Source organism: Equus quagga, chromosome 4, assembly GCF_021613505.1.
Source record: "Equus quagga isolate Etosha38 chromosome 4, UCLA_HA_Equagga_1.0, whole genome shotgun sequence".
Taxonomy (NCBI): Eukaryota; Metazoa; Chordata; class Mammalia; order Perissodactyla; family Equidae; genus Equus; species Equus quagga.
This window is the reverse complement of record NC_060270.1, coordinates 117,826,710-117,848,366: the sequence shown is the minus strand read 5'-3', so window position 1 is coordinate 117,848,366 and position 21,657 is coordinate 117,826,710. Positions and strand designations below refer to the sequence as shown.

The window sequence follows — 21,657 nt, the reverse complement described above, 5'->3', positions numbered from 1 at the left end:
ATGGCACATAGTAGATGCTGATGAATGTCTGCTGGATCGGAGGGGGAATAAGGCTGATGGAAGAGATATTTAGAAGATAGTGTCAATAAACTTTGGTCATTCATTAAATGTAGAAGATGAGAGGGAAGAATTTAAGAATCATTATTGGCAGTTCCAACATACAATTGATAATGTCATTAATTGATATGGGGACCACTTGGAGAGGCCCTTGTTTGAAGCAGCTCACCCATTTGATATCAGGAATGTTGAGTTTGAAATATCCATGAAACATCTAGAAATAGATATCCCATAGACTGTTATGGAAAAAAGGGTCAGGAACTTATGGTGAAGGCAGTGATTTCACCTGTGGATTTAGGAATTTATGTCAATGAAGTGGAAGAAGTCACTGGAGTAAATTAGATCATATAATGCCCAAGAAGAGGATAAGAATGTGACCTTGAGGAATGCCAACACTTAGGGGCAGGCAGAAGAATGGGAGCTGGTGAAGGGGGCCTAGAATGAGCTGTTGTCGAGGGTGAAGGAGGACCAGGCAAAGACAGTGTTGTGGACATCAAAGGGAAAGGCATTTCCAGAAGGAACTTGTGCCCAATGCAAGAGAAGGTTGAAGAGAGACCATTGGCTTTTGCAGGAGGGTAAAGATGGACAGGAAGAGAGGAAGTGGAAAGAGCCACTTCACACAACCACTTTGAGTTCATCACCATAGAGAAGGTGGGTGGAAAGTTCCAGGAGCAAACCAACTCGGAGAATGACTTTTGGAACATGTAAGTTTCAGCATTTTGTAAACATATAGAACCCAGTGCAAAGAAAGTAGTTGAAGCTATAGGAAAGAGAGAAGAGATTTAAAAGATAGAGAGTCTGGGAGGAAGCATATACCTTTTCCTCAGAGAAGTAAAGAAAATAGGTGCTGATGGAAGAAATTGTAACATCAGGGGTAAACTCATCCAGCATCGCTATTTCTCTAAGAAATAGGAGAGCAGACATTTGCTCATGAGAGGTTTGCAGTATTGGTAGGGATCTTAAGAAGAAGGATAAAGATTCCATTGGGAAGTTGACTGACTAGTTATTCCTCTTATAGAATCACTTTTTTCCCATTTGTTTGTCTGTTTTATTGACCTGTTTTCCACATATATGACTTGTCACTATATATGTTCCTAATTTAAGCAAATCTAATCTATAAGATTACAGAATTTTAAAATGAATGTGTTTATTGCATTGCCAAGGGAGTTCTGCTTTCAAAAAAAAAATCTTTAAATAGTGCATTCAAATTATTCCAAGATTTTCCAAGCTCTTTTTGTACCTCATCTTTCTAATAAATAAAGGGAGGCAAACTGACTGTTGTATCTGATCGATATCTGCAACATTAGTCTTAAACCTGTTCATTTAGACACGTGTAGTCCTGTCAGACTAAAAGTGAATACCACTGATACAGTGATGATGCTCAAGCATCTGTATATCTCTTACTAGATTTTGTTTTGCAAAGAGCTCCAAGGTGCCCAATTGGCTTGTTCATCTTGCAGCTTGCATGCTGCTTTTTCTTTTGCAAACCCATTAACTACCTTAATGGAATTCTACTTTAAACTTTAAAATATCTGTCATCAGTTGGTGGTTTCTATCACTTGTCCTATGTCAAATGTGTAGATAAGGAGGGGACAAATGAGGCAAGGCTTGAGAAGTCTTCTACAACACACCAAGGGACATACATACAGCTTTGCAGTGTATTTTCATCTGCTGCAGAGCCCCATGGGCCTCTCAGCTTCATTTCTCACAAGAATGCACAACTGGTAAGGAAGTAGGTACTCTGACTGACACTCATTAATTTCTCATTATTCAGAAAATGGGAAGATAAAGAGAAGAGAATGATTTCAGAATTCCTTATCGAAGTGAGCTAACTTGGTTTAATGAGTGTTAAGCAGTAATATGGGCATTGCTTTGTTTTTCAGAAGAATAATGAGATGTTGGACAAGGTGCTTGTGAATACAGGAAAGAATATGACCCACAGTCCTTTCATTGCATGCCTCTGTTGCTTAATTCTTTTTAGTACAATATTAAGTATAAAAAGGAAAATTTAATTGTAAAAAGTGACAAGCAGTATCCTTCGCTGACCTCAAAAAGCACAAAGTATGATCTGTTGAAATTGTGGCCTTGCTTTCCCGAGCACTTTTCTCAAGTTTTGGGGCTCCTTCACTGTTCTGGAAGGACTGTCTTGGAAAGACATTGGTAGATATCAACGGGCAGGGCTTATGGTTTTTCAACGATTCTTTTTGACAAATGGCAAATGACTACACAATAAGCAGAGAACCTGTTACATTTTCATTGAAAGAAAAATACACACATTAAAACTCTATCTAAAATTTTAGTCTTTTAAAATCATGATAAAAAATAATATGCAAATAGATGAATAATATTGGCCCCCCAAATTAAGATTATTGCTTTAGGGCATGGGGTATGAGCTGGAGTTGTCCACTTGTGGTGATTTGCTTATAAAGACTGGACCACTATTTCTTTTAGTCCTTAGTGACAAATGGCATGGATTTAAATATCCACAGCCCCTGAGTAAGGAACAGATCTCATGACCTTGATCTCATTAACATTGGCTGTGTGTTGCTTGAGCGTAGGCCCCAGAACTATTAACTTTTCGTTGCGTCTTGCACCTGAAGCCCTTGCCTTTCCTCTACAATCTTCTTCGTTCTTAAAGCTCAATGAGAAAATGGTAGTATTTTGCACATGTATGATTAAGGTACCAATCACCTAAGTCACTTGCTTGAGATTAATCAGTGAGGGATGGACTAGGAATAACCAAGTTTTCCTGGCAGAGAGACCAGGAAGTTTGGCTAGCATCCTAAATACCATTTTCTCTAATTCCAGTAAATGGCATTACCCACCATTCACCGAGTGTTCATGCCAAAACTGTAGTAGTGATCCTTGATTCCTCTCTTTCTCCGATATCCCACACCTAATCAATCAATAAGTCTAGTCATTTGTACCTACAAATATATTCAGAAAGTACTGCTCAATTCTCTATTAACCATCCTGGCCCAAGCAAGTGTCAGCTCTTGTGGACAACTACAGTAGTCTCCTAACTGATCTCCTCGTGTTTATCCTTTCACAGTCGATTCTGCACATAGCAGGCAAACGATCTTATGAAAACATGGCTCAGATCACCTCTCTCCCCTGCTCAGTAGCCACACTTAGATTACATCCAAATTTCTCTCATGCTCTACCAGACTGTACGTGATCTGGCCCCTCGTCAGCTCCTCCACCACTCAGCCAGCATTCACCCCCTCTTCCCTCACCTTCTTCATCTTGTTTCACTACAAGGTTTTTGTCCTTGCTATTCTTTCTTCCTGGAATGCTCTTCTTCCCAGAATTCCTACCATTTCATTCAGTGTCTGTCAAACATCACCTCTTTAGACAGGCTTGAACTGACTCTGTTACCGTGCCCTGCCTTATTTTTCTTCTTAGCACACTTATTACTAAGAGAATATATATATGTGTGTATATAATATATATATATTATATATACAGATACTTTATATGCTCATATAGAAAATATTTTATCTATTACATATATATTTCTTATATTACATATATATTTTATAAATACATATATAAGCATACGTGTGTGTGTGTGTTTATACACATGCATGCTTTTCTGTCTCCCCCACTAGATAATTAATTTCATTGAGTCAAAGATTTGGTCTTTTTCACCTCTAACTTTAGTTCCTAAAATAGTGTATATCACATAATAGGTACTCAATAATTATTTGTTGGCTTTGTTGGACTGATGGATGGTTATTTGCTTGGGATATGTTCCTAGAGGGGACTTACTTGGTGAAACGGTATGAACTGCATATACGTTTCAGGATGGTTATACTATTTTACACCCCCACCAAGCAGTATATATGGGTATTATATCTTATTTTCCCCTCCCTTACTGTAATTTTTAAATCTTTGCCATTTCTCAGAGGCAGGAAATGATACCTCTTAGTAGTTTTAATTTGTACAACTTGATAAATCAAGATACATGTTATCAAAAGCAACAATGCAAGGAAATCTTTACTTCATATAGGGAATCAGAGACCTTCTTTGGGTGTTCATTAATCCTGCTGAGAAATTAGCCAGGAAGCGAAAACTCAGGGATAATGACACCTACGTAAATTTTTGCTTGAAATGGACTTTTTAAAGGCTGTTGTCATTTGCTTTCCTAAGTTACATGCAATGTCGGAACCTTTGAAGAAACTATTAAAACACTTACCTGGTTCTCAGCAAGTTTTTCCTATAATGTGCTATTCTTTGTATGGCATCATTTAACTAAGTACAAAGATACTACCATCCACTTACCTTTATTCAACAGTGTCAGGCCTTCAAGAAGGTATTACTGAGATTGAGCATTTTTAGTCTATTCTCCCTCAAAGCAGAAGAGCAGTAAGAGGCACTTGCTCAGGATTCAGAAGCCTGTATTTGAATCCATGCTTTCCCACTTATTAATTGAATGACTATGGGCAAGTTACTTAACCTATCTAAGCCTTGGCTGTTTTTTTCTTTTTAAACAATTGTAGTTATCATAAGACAACATTTAGAGAGAGGAAAGCATGCCACCACCTGGGAGATGCTTTGTCATACATATATCTGACAAAGAACTCTCGTTTGGACTATATAAATAATTCCTATAAGTTGATAAGAAAAAAGCTGAGAATCCAGTTTAAACAAAAAAGGAAAACATTTGACCAAGCACTTCACAAAAGAAGATACACAATTAGCCCATAAAAATATGCAAAAGTATTCAATATCATTAGTTATTAGAGAAATACAAATTAAAACCACAATAAGATACCACCACAACTCCACTGGAATGGCTAAAACCAAAAGGACTGATAATACTGATCCCATGTGTTAGAGAGGATGTGGAACGATTGGAATTCTCATACATTGCTGACAGGAAAATAAATCAGTACAACCATTTTGGAAAACTGTCTTCAGAATCTACTAAAAAGATAGATAGATAGCTCTTTAAAGCCCAGCAATTCCATTCCCATGTATATATATTTAATATAAACGAGTATTTATGTCTACCAAAAACATGTATAAGAATGGCTATAGTAGCATTATTCAAAATAGCCAAAAACTGAAAACATTCTAAATGTTCATCAATAGTAAAAGAAGTAAATTGTGGCACAGTCATACAATGGAATACTACCCAGCTGTGAGAAAAAAAACAAACTTCTTCTATGTGCGACAACATGGATGAATCTCATAGACATAATGTTGAGTGAGAGAAGGCAGAAACGAAAGAATACATATTGTCTGATTCTACTTATATGGAATTCAAAAATAAGCAAAACCGATCTAAGTTGATAGAGATGAGAACGGTGCTTACCTTTGTGGGGAGAGGGAGTATCAACTGATTGGGGGTTCAAGGGAGCCTTCTGGGGCGGAAGAAACATTCCGTATCTTTATATCTCATATATCAATATCTTACATTTTCTATATATATTATCTTGTGTTTACATAGATGTATACATATGTATAAATTTGTTAAATTTTATGTGCCTTACAGTATATCTTATACCTCAATCAAAAAGAAATTAAAAGATACAGATAGTAATAGTATCTACCTCATTAGAGCGTATGAAAAATAAATGAGATAATGAATGTAAGTTCTTAAGATACTGCTTGGTTTATAGCGAGTAGTCAATTAGTGTCAGCTATAGATTTGTGATTATGATCGTTACTTTTACTATCACCGGAAGATCTAACTGCCGAGAGCAGCCATTAGGCCATTTTTTTTGCTCTGCATAGAAGCAAACTTCCCTAAATAGTAATTCTGCATTCAGCTTCTAAGAATCATGCTCCAAACAACTTAACATTACTAGTTATGCATAAAAGGAAGCTTGTTATTATAGTAAAGTTTACTTCCTGGTGAGTGTAAAATTTTTTAACTCCCAAAAATGTACTAGTTCCCTTTCAGTATTAAGAATTTTTTTAAATTACTTTGAAGCGCAAATCATCATTAATCTCATGAAAAGATATTCAACTCCTTTAATATTAAAAGAAATGCAAATCAAATTAACAATGATATATTGTATTTCACCTGTTGGATTGGCAAAAACAATGGATGATTAGGCTGGTAAAGGTACAGGGAAGCCGGCAGTCTCTTACAAAGCTCTAAGGGTACTAATTTGTATAACTACCTAGAGGACAATTTGCCATTGTGCATCACAAGCTCAAAAATGTACAGGCTCTTTGTCTCAGCAATTCCTCTTTAGGAAAAGTGTAGGTCCTAAGGAAATTATCAGACAAGTATACAGAGATGTCTATGCACAATGCTGTTTATATAACTGGTCTATTGAATACATATATGAATTCAGTGGAGTACAAACATGATTGCCTATATATTCTGTTGAATCTCCCTTTCTCATTCCTCAAAGACATTGTCAGATGTCAAAATGTCTGGTCTTATTTGAAATTTTAGGCTCTTATCCAGTTGAACACATCCTTCCTCCTGGCTCAGGTTGGATTATGGGAAGGGACATAGTCTACTCTTTTTTCTTTCCCATCATATCATTTCTGATTCTTGCCCTTTCCAATTGTCAGGGGTAGAAGGAATTAGAGGGGGGGAGGAAAAGCAAATATTTTTGTACTTAACACAGTCATTGATGCCCTCTGCATAGCAGGTGTCCAAATGCTTCTTGAGGACCATGTGCAAGGTCTTCATGTGGTGCTTCTAATCCTTCCCCAGCCCCCGCCACCAGAGGTCCATTCCTCAGCCTCTTGCTGCCAGGGTCCTGGTGATCAACCTTCTTGTGTTGGTACTAACAACATGGCTCAAGCCTGGCCACCTTTCAAGATGTCCTATTGACCCAAAGAAAACGCATTCAATCTTGACATGCCAAATTGAGACTGCAGGTTCTTCTACTTCTGGCCCTTTCTTGGTCCAGTCCAATCTCTCTCTAACCTTCCCTCCTCTTACTTGGTCTAGTATGAGGCACAGATCACTAACATCAGAAGTTGTCTGACTGGAGAATGAAATACCTGTATCCCGTCCTATCTGCACTTCTAGCTTTCCTTGTTGAGCTGGATTCAGAAGCTCCCAACCAGGCCAGAAGCTCATGCCAATGAGTCTTCCCATCTTTATATAGTTCAGGCATGTGGGTATAGCATGTTGGTAGCAGGATAAGTTCGACTCCCTCTTATAAATGCTACAGGTATGTGTCTGGGGGTTCCTTGGGGACCTTCTCTAAGATGCTGAATTCAGTGGAGTACAAACATGATTGATGAACATTGCTGAGATACTTCTGACAACTGCTTTCAGTTTTAGGTCATGTCCTTCATTCTGAAGCAACAGAAGGTCCCATTCAGTATTTTTTTAACCTTTGTAAACGTGCAAACCAGGAATAACCCAAATGTCAAAAGAAGAGAAGTTGAATAAATTATACTACATCCACATAAGTAAATATCATTTAGTGTTATAAATCATGATACAATTCTACATTTATTGATACAGAAAGATATTCTTGATTTATTGCTAGGTGAGAAATGTTAGTTATAGGATAATATGTTTCTGTCTACTCATATTTACTGTTGTATAAAAACTGGTTTGGAGTAATAGATATCAAAACAGAATCATTCTAAGTCAAGGGTCGGCAAACTATTACCTGTGGGCGAAATCTACCCTGTTGCCTGTTTTTGTAATGAAGTTTTATTGAATCACAGCCAGGCTGGTGGCTGCTTTCCTGCTATAATAGCAAAGTTTAGTGGCTGCAACAGAGACAGAACGGCTTGCAAAGCCTAATATATGTACCATCTGGTACTTTACAGAAAAAGTTTGCCCACATTTATTTTAGGGAATGGAATCATGGGTAATTTTAATTTTTAAAAAATTTTTATCTGACTTTATTTTCTACATTGAGCATAAATTTATTGGGTAAAATATATATCTGTTATTAAACCATTGAAACTTAGGTTAGAAAAACTTACTATTTGAGGGCCGGTCCCGTGTTGTGATTGTTAAGTTTGGTGTGCTCTGCTTTGGCGGCCCAGGTTTGCAGGTTCAGATCCTGGGTGTGGATGTACACCATTTGTCAGCCATGTTGTGGTGGCGACCCATGTATAAAGTGGAGGAGGATTGGCACAGATGTTAGCTCAGGGCTAATCTTCTTCAAGCAAAAAAAGAGGAGGATTGGCAATGGATGTTAGCTCAAGGTAAATCTTCCTCAGGAAAAAAAAAGAAAAAAGAAAAGAAAATCTTACTATATTAATAAGATTAAACTCAAGAGTAAACCTTTTAAGTGGAATCGGAAAAATTTGATTATAGTTTCCAAAGTTCTACTTCAAAATATAAGAACTACAATGTGGAATATTAATTGCATTTAAAAGTAAGCCCTATATCTAGGCATGGCTCTTTTAGTTACCAACAGGATTAGTTTCTGAAAACTGCTATCAGAACTTCTGGCATGTTCTTTTCATCTTCTGGGTTAGCATATTAGTCCTCTGAGGCTGTGTTTGAGTAATATAGTGCTAAGTTTGATGAATAGGTGGGTTAATTTGAGTAAAGTTTTTGGAGTAAAAAATAAAGGTGATAACTGAATATTGAAGACTGATTTCCTTCACATGTTATATATGAGATATGAAAACATTTCCAAAAAGAGAGGTTTTCAGAATGTTTAGAGCTTTGGAAAATAAGTGAATCAATACGGAACCTCCCAAGAAGGCTGCTTTGAAGAACTAAATTCACTTGGATGCATAAATTATGGATATTTATTACAAAGGGCAATTCTGATGTAGCTAAGTAAATTTTGCTTCAAAATCCTGTAGGGTAAAGCCTTAAAAAAGGTGTGTGAATAATCAGGAAATAATTAAGACAGTCAGAAGACCGGCTAATTAACATTAGGTGAGGGAATACTTGAAAATGGAATTTGTATTAACCAGAAGTTCCAGATGACATGCATCTTTATTAAAAGAAGCAGAAGTAAACAGTACATTAATTAAACTTTCAAATACACAAAATAAGGAGGCTTTAAAAATGCCAATAATGAAGGCGAAATAATATAGTGGATTTGGATGAAAATATCAAGCAATTAAAATGAGATATAATAAAATAAGGCTTTGAAGCTTATAAATTTACACATCCAGAAAGGATGCCACAATTTAAATATATTACTGCATCAGTGAATTTCCTGCTTTTAGGATCTGTCTTATTGACTAGCTAGTATTAATCCAATGGAACAATTCTCTGAATATTTCCAGAGTCAAAATATATCCCTAATATCCTCAAAGATTAAGACTCTGGCTTATCTAGGGATAAAAACTAACTAAATATTAGTCATGTAAATGTTAAACACACCATACCTCTTAGTATTTTTTAAAAGGGAAATGGCTACCCTTCCTATCTATTTTAATAGTTTTAAGATATCCTCTGCCTTTTGACTCAATCCACCTTTACAATTATATCTCCCATTACATCTGTTGCAGTCATCTGTGTTCAACTACCAGGTCTTCACCAAGCAAACCCCGAGCTTTCTAACAGCATGTCCTCATGTTTCCACTTCTAACCATTCATTTCCCACTCCTTTTCACCCCATTCCACGCTTATCTAAATCTGACCTTCAAAACCCAGCCTAAACACCACTTCCTTTATGAAAAAGTCTCTTTCTTCCTAGCTAGAAGCAATCCTTTCCTGCTGTACGCTCTCATGCCTCTTACCAGTTTCTATCATAAACTGGAGATCTCTGAATGACTGTCTCATTTCCCCTGCTAAACTGTTACTTTCTTAAACTCTAAACCTACTCTATTTACTATTCTCTTCAATGTCTAGCACATTGTCAGCAATTAGCATATTGTTAATATGCATTTGTTAATGAATAAATAATCTTTTGAAAATGAGATATGAAAAGGAAATCTGTTTAATTTTTCTTAAAGAAATAGGGATATAGAGAAAAAGATGTAATTTCCTCCATCTTTTCAATGTAACCCAAATCAGATGATTGAGTATGAAAGATATTTTCACTTAAGGCAAATATGCTTTAAAACTAAACAGTAATTGTAAAACAAAGCAACAGCTTTTTCACAGCTTCAGGTGACTATTGTACACCTGTTATACTGTTAATGCCATATGAAGTCCTCCCTTTGTGCAGGAAGATTAACGCACCACACAGTGAACGGTTAGAGAAAAGATCATGTTCATTTATGCTACCCACTAATCTGTGGAACATTATTTAATTTTGATGAGCCTCAGTTTTCTCATCTTTAAGACAAGAATAATCATTTTGGATCTTACCTATTTCACAGGTTTGTTGTGAGAGATACTAAGACAATGTAAGTGACAGCATTTTGTAAATTATAAAGTTCTGTGTACATGTAAGAGTGTATGAGGGAGATCAATATAAGGGACATTAAAATAGTAACATGAAAACATGAGAGAATGAATGAGTAAATGACTAAAACAGGTGAGATTATTTAGGCCAAATTTATATGAAATATCTTATGAAATGCTTGAAGCAAGGAAAGATTTTGCTGTGCAATAAGTTTCCATCACAAGAAACTGAGTAATTTCATAGGGGCAAATGTTAAGGTTACTGAATTATTTTGCTGCTTTGTGAGTTCTATAAAATTGCAAATTCAGAGAGACCCTTAGATGAGAGAGTTCCAGACCTGAAATAATCTTCAATCTAATTTACTTACCATGGCCACTTAGGAAGAATGATTTTCTTTCCTTCTCTCATACTATTGAGGTCAGTTTGGTAAAAGCCTAAGATCTTTTCCGTCATATTTCATGTCATCCTGAAGTTTTAATAAAGCTGCTGAAGAGGAAGTTTAGATTGTGGAACCCAAAGATAAAAAGGGATCTGAGCATTCATTTATTCCAAACACCACCAAGACCTGAATTCATCTGTAGAATCCCTGCTATGCCTAGATTTGAGCTGGATGGATCCAATGCAGGAAAAGGGATGGAAATCAACTGCTGATCCCTAAATCAATTAAGTAGAAATATGATCTCCTGTCATTTTTGATGTGTGAAAGTTGTAGCTGGCCCCATGTGAGGAACAGACAGACACTACCATGTTGCTCTTCCCCTAGTCACGCCTTCCCTCTTGGTCACCTAGGCCAAGGTACACAGTTCCAAATTAGCTAGAGCAATTAACAAATGAATTTTCAGTTTTAATTCCCTTTCTCTCTTAATGAGAGTTTATCAGCATATCTATAGACATTTTCTAAGAGCACCAGCTCTACTAGAATTAAACATGTAATGGATTTTGCTATTTCCTAAGAAGTTCCCGTTCCTTTCCCAAAGGAGCCATTGAACAGAGCCTGTCTTGAATAGCAAATGAACCCCGAAATGTTAGATTCCATTAAAGTCACTCTGACCGCTCTTATAGCCTGCACATGGGCTTTGGGGATCATAAGCATTTAGCAGCTACATGTTCAAAATGCCAAGATGTCTGTAAATGATTTGGCTAATCCTCCTATTGTGCTTATGGTTAATGTCATTATTTCAAACTTATGATTTAGACTGGCAGTAACTAATAAGTATAACGAATGGAATCTTCGCATGTTGCATTTTGGATAAATTGCATTGCCATTCAATGAGCAGCAAAAACTTAACTAATCATAATCAAAATTAACCATGTTTCTTCCCTCCCCTTTACCCCAAAGTTAAAATTTTAACCTTGGTGTAAAAATTGAATTTTAACTTTATATTCATGTCATAATTAAAACACGAATAGTCAAATGAAACCACCATTGCATGACTTATTTCATGTTACCATCATATGATGTAATCAAATTGGAAGGTAGCTGGTTTTCCCATATATTACAGACTTCCCTGGAGCAACATTTACAAGTCAAGGACATCAGACAGAAAGTTACCTGCTGCAAGTGGGAGAACAAAGTCATTTTTCATAAGTCATCATGCTTTGATAACCTGATATGGAAACTGATGGCAGGGAGTTCTTTTTCAATAAAGTTCAATGAACTGGTCTGTGCTGGAGTAAAAACTACACATGAAAATCAAATTTCTATTTTGAATTCCTGTAAGTTTATCTGTGTTTATATGATATATGAGGCTTTAATACTATCTCTCTGTATCTCTCTTAGAAGATAAAGGGAAGTTAAAGGTCACCACTTCCAGTCAGCCGTCAAGCTCTGAAGGCGGCTCATTTCTCCTCAAATCTGGCCCAACACCTCTGCCCCCTGGAGCAGCCACTTCTCCCTCCAAGAGTACCAACGGAGCTCCTGGTACTGTTTCTGAATCAGAAGAAGAAAAAGCCAAAAAATTACTTTATTGTTCACTATGCAAAGTGGCTGTGAACTCACTGTCTCAGCTGGAGGCACACAACACAGGTCAGCAGGGATTTAAATAATGTTCATAACAAAACCCAACTCTGCCCATCAGAACACCATCTCTTTTGTTGTTCAAACATTAGGTTTGTTCAATGTCTTCTCTAGTTTTCTAATTCAAAGGAGTGATTCTCAGAAAAGTCTGATATAATCACTTTGGAAACAGCAAGGCAAAAGCAGGCTAGAGATAAAACTTGTTCCTTCTTTATTTTCTCAAAAGCATCTAATACTTCCCAAAACTCATTATGATGAAGTGACAGAAATGAAGACAAATATCTATGCCCAATGTTCACCGCAACACACTTATAAGAGAAAAAAATGGAAACAACCTAAAAGTCCCTCAGTAGGGAAATGTTGAATAAATCATAGTAACCCAATATGATGGATGATATTACTCAGCCATTAAAATGTAATTATAGGAAAATATGTGTATGATTTGATATGTAAAATTTTCAGGATATTTAATTACCATGATCCCAATTTTGAAAATTTTTTCAGTACACCAGAAAAAGAACCTGAAAAGAAATACACTAAAATGATAACAGTGGTTATCTCTAGATGGTAAAAATATAGGTAATCTTTATTTTCTTTTTTATATAGTCATGTTTTCCCACTTTTTACAACGAAACTGTGTTAAACTTATAATCAGCATTAAAATGGTCATTAGCAAAAAGTATTGGGAAATTCAGCCTGAAGATAAACTTGTCAAGGATAAGAAAACAAAGAGCTTCATTTAGTTCTTAAATAGCTATTTAACGTATGTCTCTTTCTATGTTAGGATCTAAACACAAGACCATGGTGGAAGCTCGTAATGGGGCTGGTCCAATTAAGTCCTATCCTAGACCCGGGTCAAGATTAAAGATGCAGAATGGCAGTAAGGGGTCAGGACTACAGAACAAGACATTTCATTGTGAGATCTGTGATGTTCACGTTAATTCAGAAATTCAGCTCAAACAGGTAGTGTATCTTCAATTGGTCATCATTGTTGTTTGGGGTCACCACTTGACTGTGAATCTTCTAATCTATATAATGATTCTCAACTGTGCTCGCAGTTAAATTTATTAACCTTTCTAGGATGCATACAGTATACAACATGCAGGTGCTATGCGGAAGAAAAAGTACGAAATATTTGCGCACCTACTATTACTGTATGTCAGATTCCAGGCTAGGTGTTAGAGATAGATGAGCACAGTGGTCACCTGGACCTTACAGTAGAGCAGGAACTTTTGGAAGATAAGTAAGATGTTCACCCTGTCTTCCAAGGACCCAAAATCTGGGTAGGGCATAGACTCATCAGTCAGGGCGCAGGCAAAATCGGCTAAGTGCTACGGAGGAAGGGAAGGGCAAGAGGCATGACAATTGAGTGGGGAGCAAGTCCTAATTTAGAGAGTGTGCTGATTTTACCCACGCCACCTTGGAACTAGGGACCTAGAACTGGAAATGGAGAAACCAGCTACCTCTCCCTAGGAAATACATTTTACATGGAATGAAACTCACATTTAGCTTCAGCTAATGCATCAAACTCTTTTCAGCACATTTCTAGCCGAAGGCATAAGGATCGAGTTGCAGGGAAACCACTGAAGCCGAAATACAGTCCTTACAACAAACTCCAGCGGAGCCCGAGCATTTTAGCAGTAAGTTCACCTCACCCACTCACCTGTTTGGGGGGCTGCCTTGCTGGCTTGCGCGGTGAGTGTAGGTAAGGAGAGCCTAGGGACTGACTGGTCCTGAAAGGTTTTGAATTTAAATAGCCCTCATAGAAGTTTTAATGAATTGCTTGTTTCCTGCTGTAGGACACTTGAGGGATGCTTCCTTAGAGAAGAGAAACTGAACCTCTTTAAGAGCTAATGCCTTACTCTTTACCAGGGCCTTTTGAATAAACTATATTCTTTAGCCTATAAAGAAAAGGCTCAGGAACAAGGACAAGTGGTGTCTGAGGCATCCTGGAATGTGTTGAACCTGGGAAGAGGGATTGCTTTCTTGAAACAAAAATCCATCTATTTAATATCCTCCTCCTCTCTGGCTCGCTTGCGCTCTCTCTTTCTGCTGCCAGAAAGTGAAGTGGGTGTTTGTATTGCTCTCTCTTTCCAAGTCTAGCAGGCATGTTGGTAATCAGCCTGTCTTACCTGTTCTCAATATATGTGCTGTTTTCAGTTTCTTTGCTAAAATACCCAAGAGCTCCAGCCAAAGAGGCCATATAAACACCCAGATGGATGGATTTCATAATCGGCCCAGTGTGGCATTCTGTCTGAGGTTGAAGCTGGGATTGGCCAGCTGGAGGCGATGGCAAGACTACCTTCCAGTTTCTCCGAACCCTCCATCTGACGCTGCAAGCAGGTGTTACCTGTATTAAGCAAATCCAGCTTGCAAAATTCCTCCTGATTGCGAAAGAGAGAAATCAAGGACTGATTCCACCTGGGATTCCTTTAAATGGAGAATGTTTCTAGTCCACTTACAATCATTCCCAACAACAGATAATTGTGAGCTGCAATTTTTCAGGGAATACTCTTTAAGTGGCCAGAGGGAGAGGTGTCAACTGACTTTGTTTTCTTGACTCTCCATGGGTCCCTTACATCCCGAACCCGGTTACCTAACCCAGTGCTCAAAGAAGTCACATGGAGGTCATGCACATTCTCCAAAGCAGCCGCTCTCAAGGCTGCCTTGTTGTTTAAGCAAGTCAGAATTTTGAAGTGAGCTCCATTGTCTATGCAGGAAATCTTCTGGGTCTGTTTGTTTTTCCCTTGAGGGCAGCAGCATAAAATAGCTTTAGCATCTCTCCAAAGAGGTCTTCCTGTGTCCTAGTCCCCGGGGGCAAAGACCCCCAGAAAAGGGTTGAAATGGAAACAAATCAAAGTAAAGGTATGCCAAGAGCCTTTGAAACCAGCTTTGAGAAAATAATCATTTCTGAGAGTAAAGATTTTTAAAATCTGACTTCTTAATGTTGATGTTTTACTTATGAAAATCTATCTGTGGTGCTGTTGTTTAAAACAATATCCCCACTCCATTACCGGTTTTCTCCCTCTCTTAGGCAAAACTTGCATTCCAGAAAGATATGATGAAGCCTTTGGCCCCGGCCTTCCTGTCCTCGCCCCTGGCGGCGGCGGCGGCAGTGTCCTCGGCGCTGTCGCTGCCGCCCCGGCCGTCCGCCTCCCTCTTCCAGGCTCCAGCCATCCCGCCAGCTCTCCTGAGGCCGGGCCACGGGCCCATCCGCGCCACTCCTGCCTCCATCCTCTTCGCTCCCTACTGACGTCTACGAGCCCCAGGCGCTTGAGGCCAGTAGGAGAGCTGAGTAGGCAAGCCAAAAGGATTCAGCGATGTCAGCATTTCGTGTTCAGTGCCCCCACGCAGCCACAAAATGCAGCGAGCATACCACCCCGAGCCCGACTCCAAAGAACAGATCACTAGACTCAAGAGTGCTTTTAGGGACCGCGCCTATCATTTAGGAATCTGAGCAGCACAGGCTTTATTTCCCTAGTCCCTCTCCCTGCCCGCCGTCGTCCCCCCACCCCCATTCAATTTGTATATCTGAGATATTTGGTTTCTTGCAAACGTATTGGTCAGAAAAATATATACATAAAAATATATCATTCTCTGACTATTTTTCCATGGGTGTGATCTGGCTTAGAAACAATATGGAATATTTTCCTGACAGACTTGAAAACTAGGGTCTTCCTCACATGTCTGTAAATAACTCTGGAATCCAACTGGGCACATTCTAGTGTGGAACAAAAACAGATGAACACAAGTGCTGCCTTGTGGACACCATCTCCCCAACGGATCGCAGCGTTTTCTTTCTGGTGTACTCTTGTTGACAGGGATTGTGTACTGTTGCAGACCCGAGTACTGTCGTATCCTGTGTAGTGCTAGAGGTGTATCTCTTGTCTGAATTAAACATTTTTAGTTGCTGTGTAAATGTTAGGAAGCAAAGTAGCTTTGAATTTTCTCTTTAAGAGAACAAAAGATAAAGTAATGTATTTTCTTTATTTCACATTTTATTTGGTGATATTTAAACGAAATAGAAAGCCATATAACATAGCTATAATTACTACCTGTTTGCTCTTTTTGTTTAACTTATTTCGTAGCTTCCACACCGTTGGAGTTGCTAAGCAAATGTACACAAACAGAACAAGAGCTTCCTAAATTGCACATGTTTGCACCTCTTGCGCATTCTGCAAGAAGACAATGAATCCATGTATTTCTACGTAATTATCTTCTTCATTTTTAACCTGTTTTCATTTGTAATGATGCTACATAATTTTGTGGCTCCCTAATGCAATAATGTACAGAAGATAAAAAATTTATAATTGAACAATTTGTCTTTCTGTTCACTGAATACGTTGCAGGTCTCGCTCCTGTGCCCCCCCCCTTCTAAGCTGATGTCAACGAGACTGGAATGTTTGTGATATCGGGGGGCAAGAGGTATCATAAATCAACAAAATAGAGTGAACTCTTTTAGAGCATCTATATCTGCAATCTGTAAATGGTAAAATGTCTGTGTATTTTTTTAAATGTATCTTTTCAATAAAAGTACAAAAAATAAAAATCTGTGTTTTCAAAGTTATTTTCTCCTGAGACATCTCAAATTTGAAATCATCTGATGAAAGATTTTTCAGTAGGTGCAAAGATTGCTTCTTACATATTTAACATTTTCAGCTCTTATTTGCAGCATGTTTATTTGTCATGTTTATTCATTACTGTTCGCAGCATCTGCATGAGGCAAGACTGTACTGCTGTTTTCCTTCTGAATCTCTAAGAAGTTGGGTCCAAGTTGTGAGTGTGGCCCCAAATCACAGTAGCAGCCTGCTAAAAATTTGTGACTCTGATTTTTTTAATCTTCTGTGAGGCTTCTAAATCCCTAGCCCATCTTTCATTCGTGTCCACGGCAATTATGATATCTTTTTAGAGAATTTTATTCCCCCCTTCCTCTTTCACCTTCTCTAACAGCCCACACTTCTTTTTTTCCACCTTGTTCTGTTTTTAAGTGTAAAGATCAATACATCACTGTTTGGTCTGGTTATCTATTGCTGCTTAATGAACTACTCCAAAACTTAGTGGCCTAAAATAAAACCGTTTTATTATATCACAATTTCAGGGATCAGGAATTCCAGGAGGACCTGGCTGGGCTGTTCTTCTGTTCTACGAGGCATCTATAAGAGGTCCCGTGGTGTGGTATTCAGGTGGTGGGTGGGCTGGCCTGGAGGCCCAAGATAGCTTCACTCATATGTCTGCCTGGATGGAGATGGCTGGAAGGTTGAACTCTACTGGAACAGCCTACCAGAGGGCCTACCTGTGGTCTCCCCAGCTACATGGTCTTAGGTAGTTACAAACTAACTCAGGGGTCCCAGAGAGAGCATTTCAAGAGGCCTAGATAGAAGTCAAAAGGCTTCTTATAAAATTGTCTCAAAACTCCCAGCATGTCACTTATGCTACATTCTATTGATCAAGCAAGTCACTAAGGCCAATCTAGATTCAAGGAGAAGGAAATAATTCACTTTTCAATGTGAAGAAAAGCAAAGAATTTGCGTCCATCTTTAATCTACTATCTTGTTGTAGATTTTTGAGGGGAGTGGTAACAAAGCTATTACGGATCCCCTTTTCCCCACCTTAAGCCCAAACCATGTCAATTTTTCAAAACGAGAAGAATTGAGGTGGGAATAGGACCTAAATTCTCATTTCTAAACCATCAAGGCCAGTGGATGGCAGTGCAGCTCTGACTTATGACAATAGACGTCGTCCTCTATCAAAGAGTTTATCCAGCTGTTTGAAAATTCACCTTAATATTCTAGACTTATAATCAGGTTAGTTTTAGAGTCTAAGATTCCAGTTTGACATTCAGAATTTGGGTTTCTTGAATATGACTCATTTGAGCTCTAACCAGTACTGGTTATACCAAACCTTGGTTAGACCTTCAGACACAGCTTATAGACATCATTCTCTGAAGTAATTGTGTTTCAGTTTAACAGTTTAGAGTTTTCCATTTTTATGGATTCCAATGGAAATTATATTTCATTTCTCTTACAGCATCTTGTATCTCATGAAAGCTTATTGCACTCCTCAAAAATTTTTAAATGTCAATATTTAAATACACCCAGGAATTTACTGATTAGATTTATAGAGTTTAAGATTTTTAAAAATCACCTCAGGGAGGATGTATAAAAGAATAGCAATTAATTAAAATGCATGCCTCCAAAAGAAGCCGCGAGTAGCTTCAAGTAAAGATTTATGAAACACTATTAAACAGATATATCTTATCATCCACCATGATCCTGAGGTGGCAGAGTGGGTCAATCCTGAGGGGAGAGACATATTTCAGCTAACACCCCTTCCTATGCCATTTCTAGTGGGGAAGGAACACTACTCTACCCCTCCACTTACTGGGAAAGTTAAAAAATGTGCTGCTTACTCTGACATAACCCAGGTCTGGTCTCTGTAGAATCTGAAAATTGATCTCAGGTAGGATGCCAGATAAAATATAAAACACCCAGTTACATTTGAATTTCAGATAAATAATGAATAATTTTTAGTATAATATTTTAATAAATTTTAGTATGACATTGCACATAGCATAAGTATGTCCCACAAGTAAGTATACAAAATTTGGGACATACTTATACTAAATATTTGTTGTCTATCTGAAATTCAAATTTCCATGAACAGCCTGTATTTTTCTCTTTCTTTTTAAGGAATATTAGCCCTAAGCTAACATCTGCTGCCAATCCTCCTCTTTTTGCTGAGGAAGACTGGCTCTGAGCTAACATCCGTGCCCATCTTCCTCCACTTTATATGTGGGATGCCTGCCACAGCATGGCCTGACAAGCCCAGCGTAGGTCCGCACCTGGGATCTGAACTGGCAAACCCCAGGCCGCCAAAGCAGAAGGTACAAACGTAACTGCTGCACCACCCGGCCAGCCCTGACAGCCTGTATTTTTATTTGCTAAATCTGGCAACCCTCATCTCAGGAGCATTCCTATTCATCTCAAGTATCATGATTCTTTGGGAGATAAGTGACCTCTTGGGTGCACATTGTGAAATGCACTCACAAACAGGCAGAGGAAGGAACTTGCAGTAAGTGAAAGTCGATGATATATCGACATTGGATAGGACCAGGACAGGGGAAAATGTAGCTACTGAAAGTTGTACTCGTACCTGTTTAACAAAATTAAACTATTATAAAAGCAAAGAAACAAAATTTTCATTTGTGTTATGCACCAAACACATCATCCCTGATTTGTTCCTTCTCTGCCCTAAGAGAATTCTTATTCTCTGGAGCAGAAATGGTTACGGTCATGTAGAATTTTTCTTCCAGAAAGTGCTTCAAGGAAAATACACTACAATTAACGTAGCTGAGAAAGAGAACCGAGGGATTGCCGCTGTAAAAAAACAAAGGAGAAAGAGCTGAGAGCACAACAGGATTTCCACCTGATGCTCTAAAGACTCCCCTTGGGAGTCTCAAGAGACTCACTGAGGAGAATGAATTTGAAGATGTTTTGAGAAATGGGTGCCCACTGCCTGGGGTGTCATCAGAGAGAGGGATCATGGCAGAAGGGGAGAGATGGCCAGGAACTCTTTGACGGGAAGATTAAGTCAGCATCAAGACATGTACTCTTGATGAGCACAGCGTCTTCAAGCAATAGGTAGAAGGATTTCATTTCACCTCTGCAGGTCTGCTGCGTGGATTCTGGCCTCTCTTTACAGTGTTCCTTCCAACAGATGTTCCTCCCAACATTGTTTTGTTAATATGATAGCCCTCAATTAATATTAGAAGTGATATGGCTTCCTTGGGAAAATACCAGTTTCCAGTACCTTGGTGGGTTGAGAAGAAGCTGTGTGTACAAGAGCAAATTCCACAGGGGATGCTCATCTTTGCCTCCTTCCTTCCTCCAAGTAATTACCTCCATGGGGGAATTCATCAGGGACGTGATGCATGTTCTCAGCAACCACGCAGTGTGACTGTAGGGAATTGCCCTGACTTCTTTGGCTAAAATTTCTAAAGGCAGAGTGTCACTATAATGTACTCTTCCACTCCTCACTAAGTGCCCAAACCACATCGAACCTCTTGTTGTCAGATCCCTTCTGTGGATGCAATGAAAATATCTTCATGTCGTGTTATTCATTTTAAAGAAGTCAGTTATCTACAGATGACCGCACAAGCTTGTCACCAAGCGCCTGCTTTTCATTTTTAGTATAGTGAAAAAATTAGGATAGAGGAGAATTAAAGAAGAATAACCCATAATTTGCACTCAAAAACCCTGAATTCAAACCCTGGTCATGTCATACACTCATTAGTTCTGTGAGTTTATGTCAGATAATGATTTTATGTAATTTTCTCAGAGTCTCAGTTTTTCACTTATATAAAACAGATATAATGGTACCGACTCACAGGGCAAGTTCTGAGAAGCAAATAAGATTAAACATGTAAAAATGTTTCTGTAAACTATAGCTTGCTATACAAATCTTCACAATTAGTGGATAAATAAAATCAATTTTTCTCACTTTAAATTTCTAAATTTTAAGTAGGATTCTCTCAAATTAGCCAATTTTGAGTCTTTACCATTAACCTAGGCTCAGAGAAAAATACATCTGTAATGGAGAAGAAATAATAAATTCATTAATTATAAGTTTGTGTTCCTATTCATGAAGGTATAACTCAAACAGAAGTAACCCTAAGATAATTGAGCCAAAGTAAACGCAAAGTGTTTGCATATCACAAATATGTTTGAATTTTATGTCTCAAATTCCATATAATAAAAACAGCATTTCAGGTTCTAAACAAATCAAGAACTTCATTATGTTGTAAAAAAATTACAACTATTATAAAAAAATTTAAAAACTCCTTTTGATGCAAAAAATTTAAAAACAATATAAAGAGGATTTAAACATATAAGAGAAACTAAGAAAGATATTTACAACCCATGTGACATAAAAATTTTCTCGTCCTTATTATACAGAGAACTCATATAAAATGAGGTGGGGCAACTTTTTCAGAAAAGAAATACAATCCAATACAAAAAGAGGCAAAAAGGCAATCCAGAAAAGACAAAATATATACAAATGCTTAACAAATGTGAAAATAATACAAATGAAATGAACATTTCTTGATATAGCATATGGACAAAAAATTATAAATTTTCTAAACCTTGTATTGGTGAGAGCGGGGCAATGGACACATTCCTGTGCTGTTGGTAGTAATGAAACTTGCTTCAACTTTTCTGGAATGATGGTTGGTCATACATATTATCATGTCAATTACCATAACCTTTGGCCCAGGAATTCAACGTCCAGGATTTTATCCTAAGATATTAATCTGGTAAATTTAAAACA

General features: G+C 37.9%; 1 protein-coding gene across 9 annotated transcripts in view; it reads left to right on the top strand.

The window, feature by feature from the left end:
• Positions 1–16,858, top strand: part of ZNF385B (zinc finger protein 385B) — a 385,907-nt gene extending 369,049 nt beyond the window's left edge. For all 9 annotated transcript variants that reach the window (XM_046659661.1, XM_046659659.1, XM_046659662.1 and 6 more), the window contains 4 exons: positions 12,094–12,339; positions 13,115–13,293; positions 13,869–13,970; positions 15,365–16,858. In XM_046659661.1, the coding sequence (XP_046515617.1) occupies positions 12,094–12,339; positions 13,115–13,293; positions 13,869–13,970; positions 15,365–15,583 (746 nt within the window). In that variant the 3' untranslated portion in view covers positions 15,584–16,858. The remainder of the gene's footprint in view (positions 1–12,093; positions 12,340–13,114; positions 13,294–13,868; positions 13,971–15,364) is intronic.
• Positions 16,859–21,657: the final 4,799 nt, after the last annotated feature.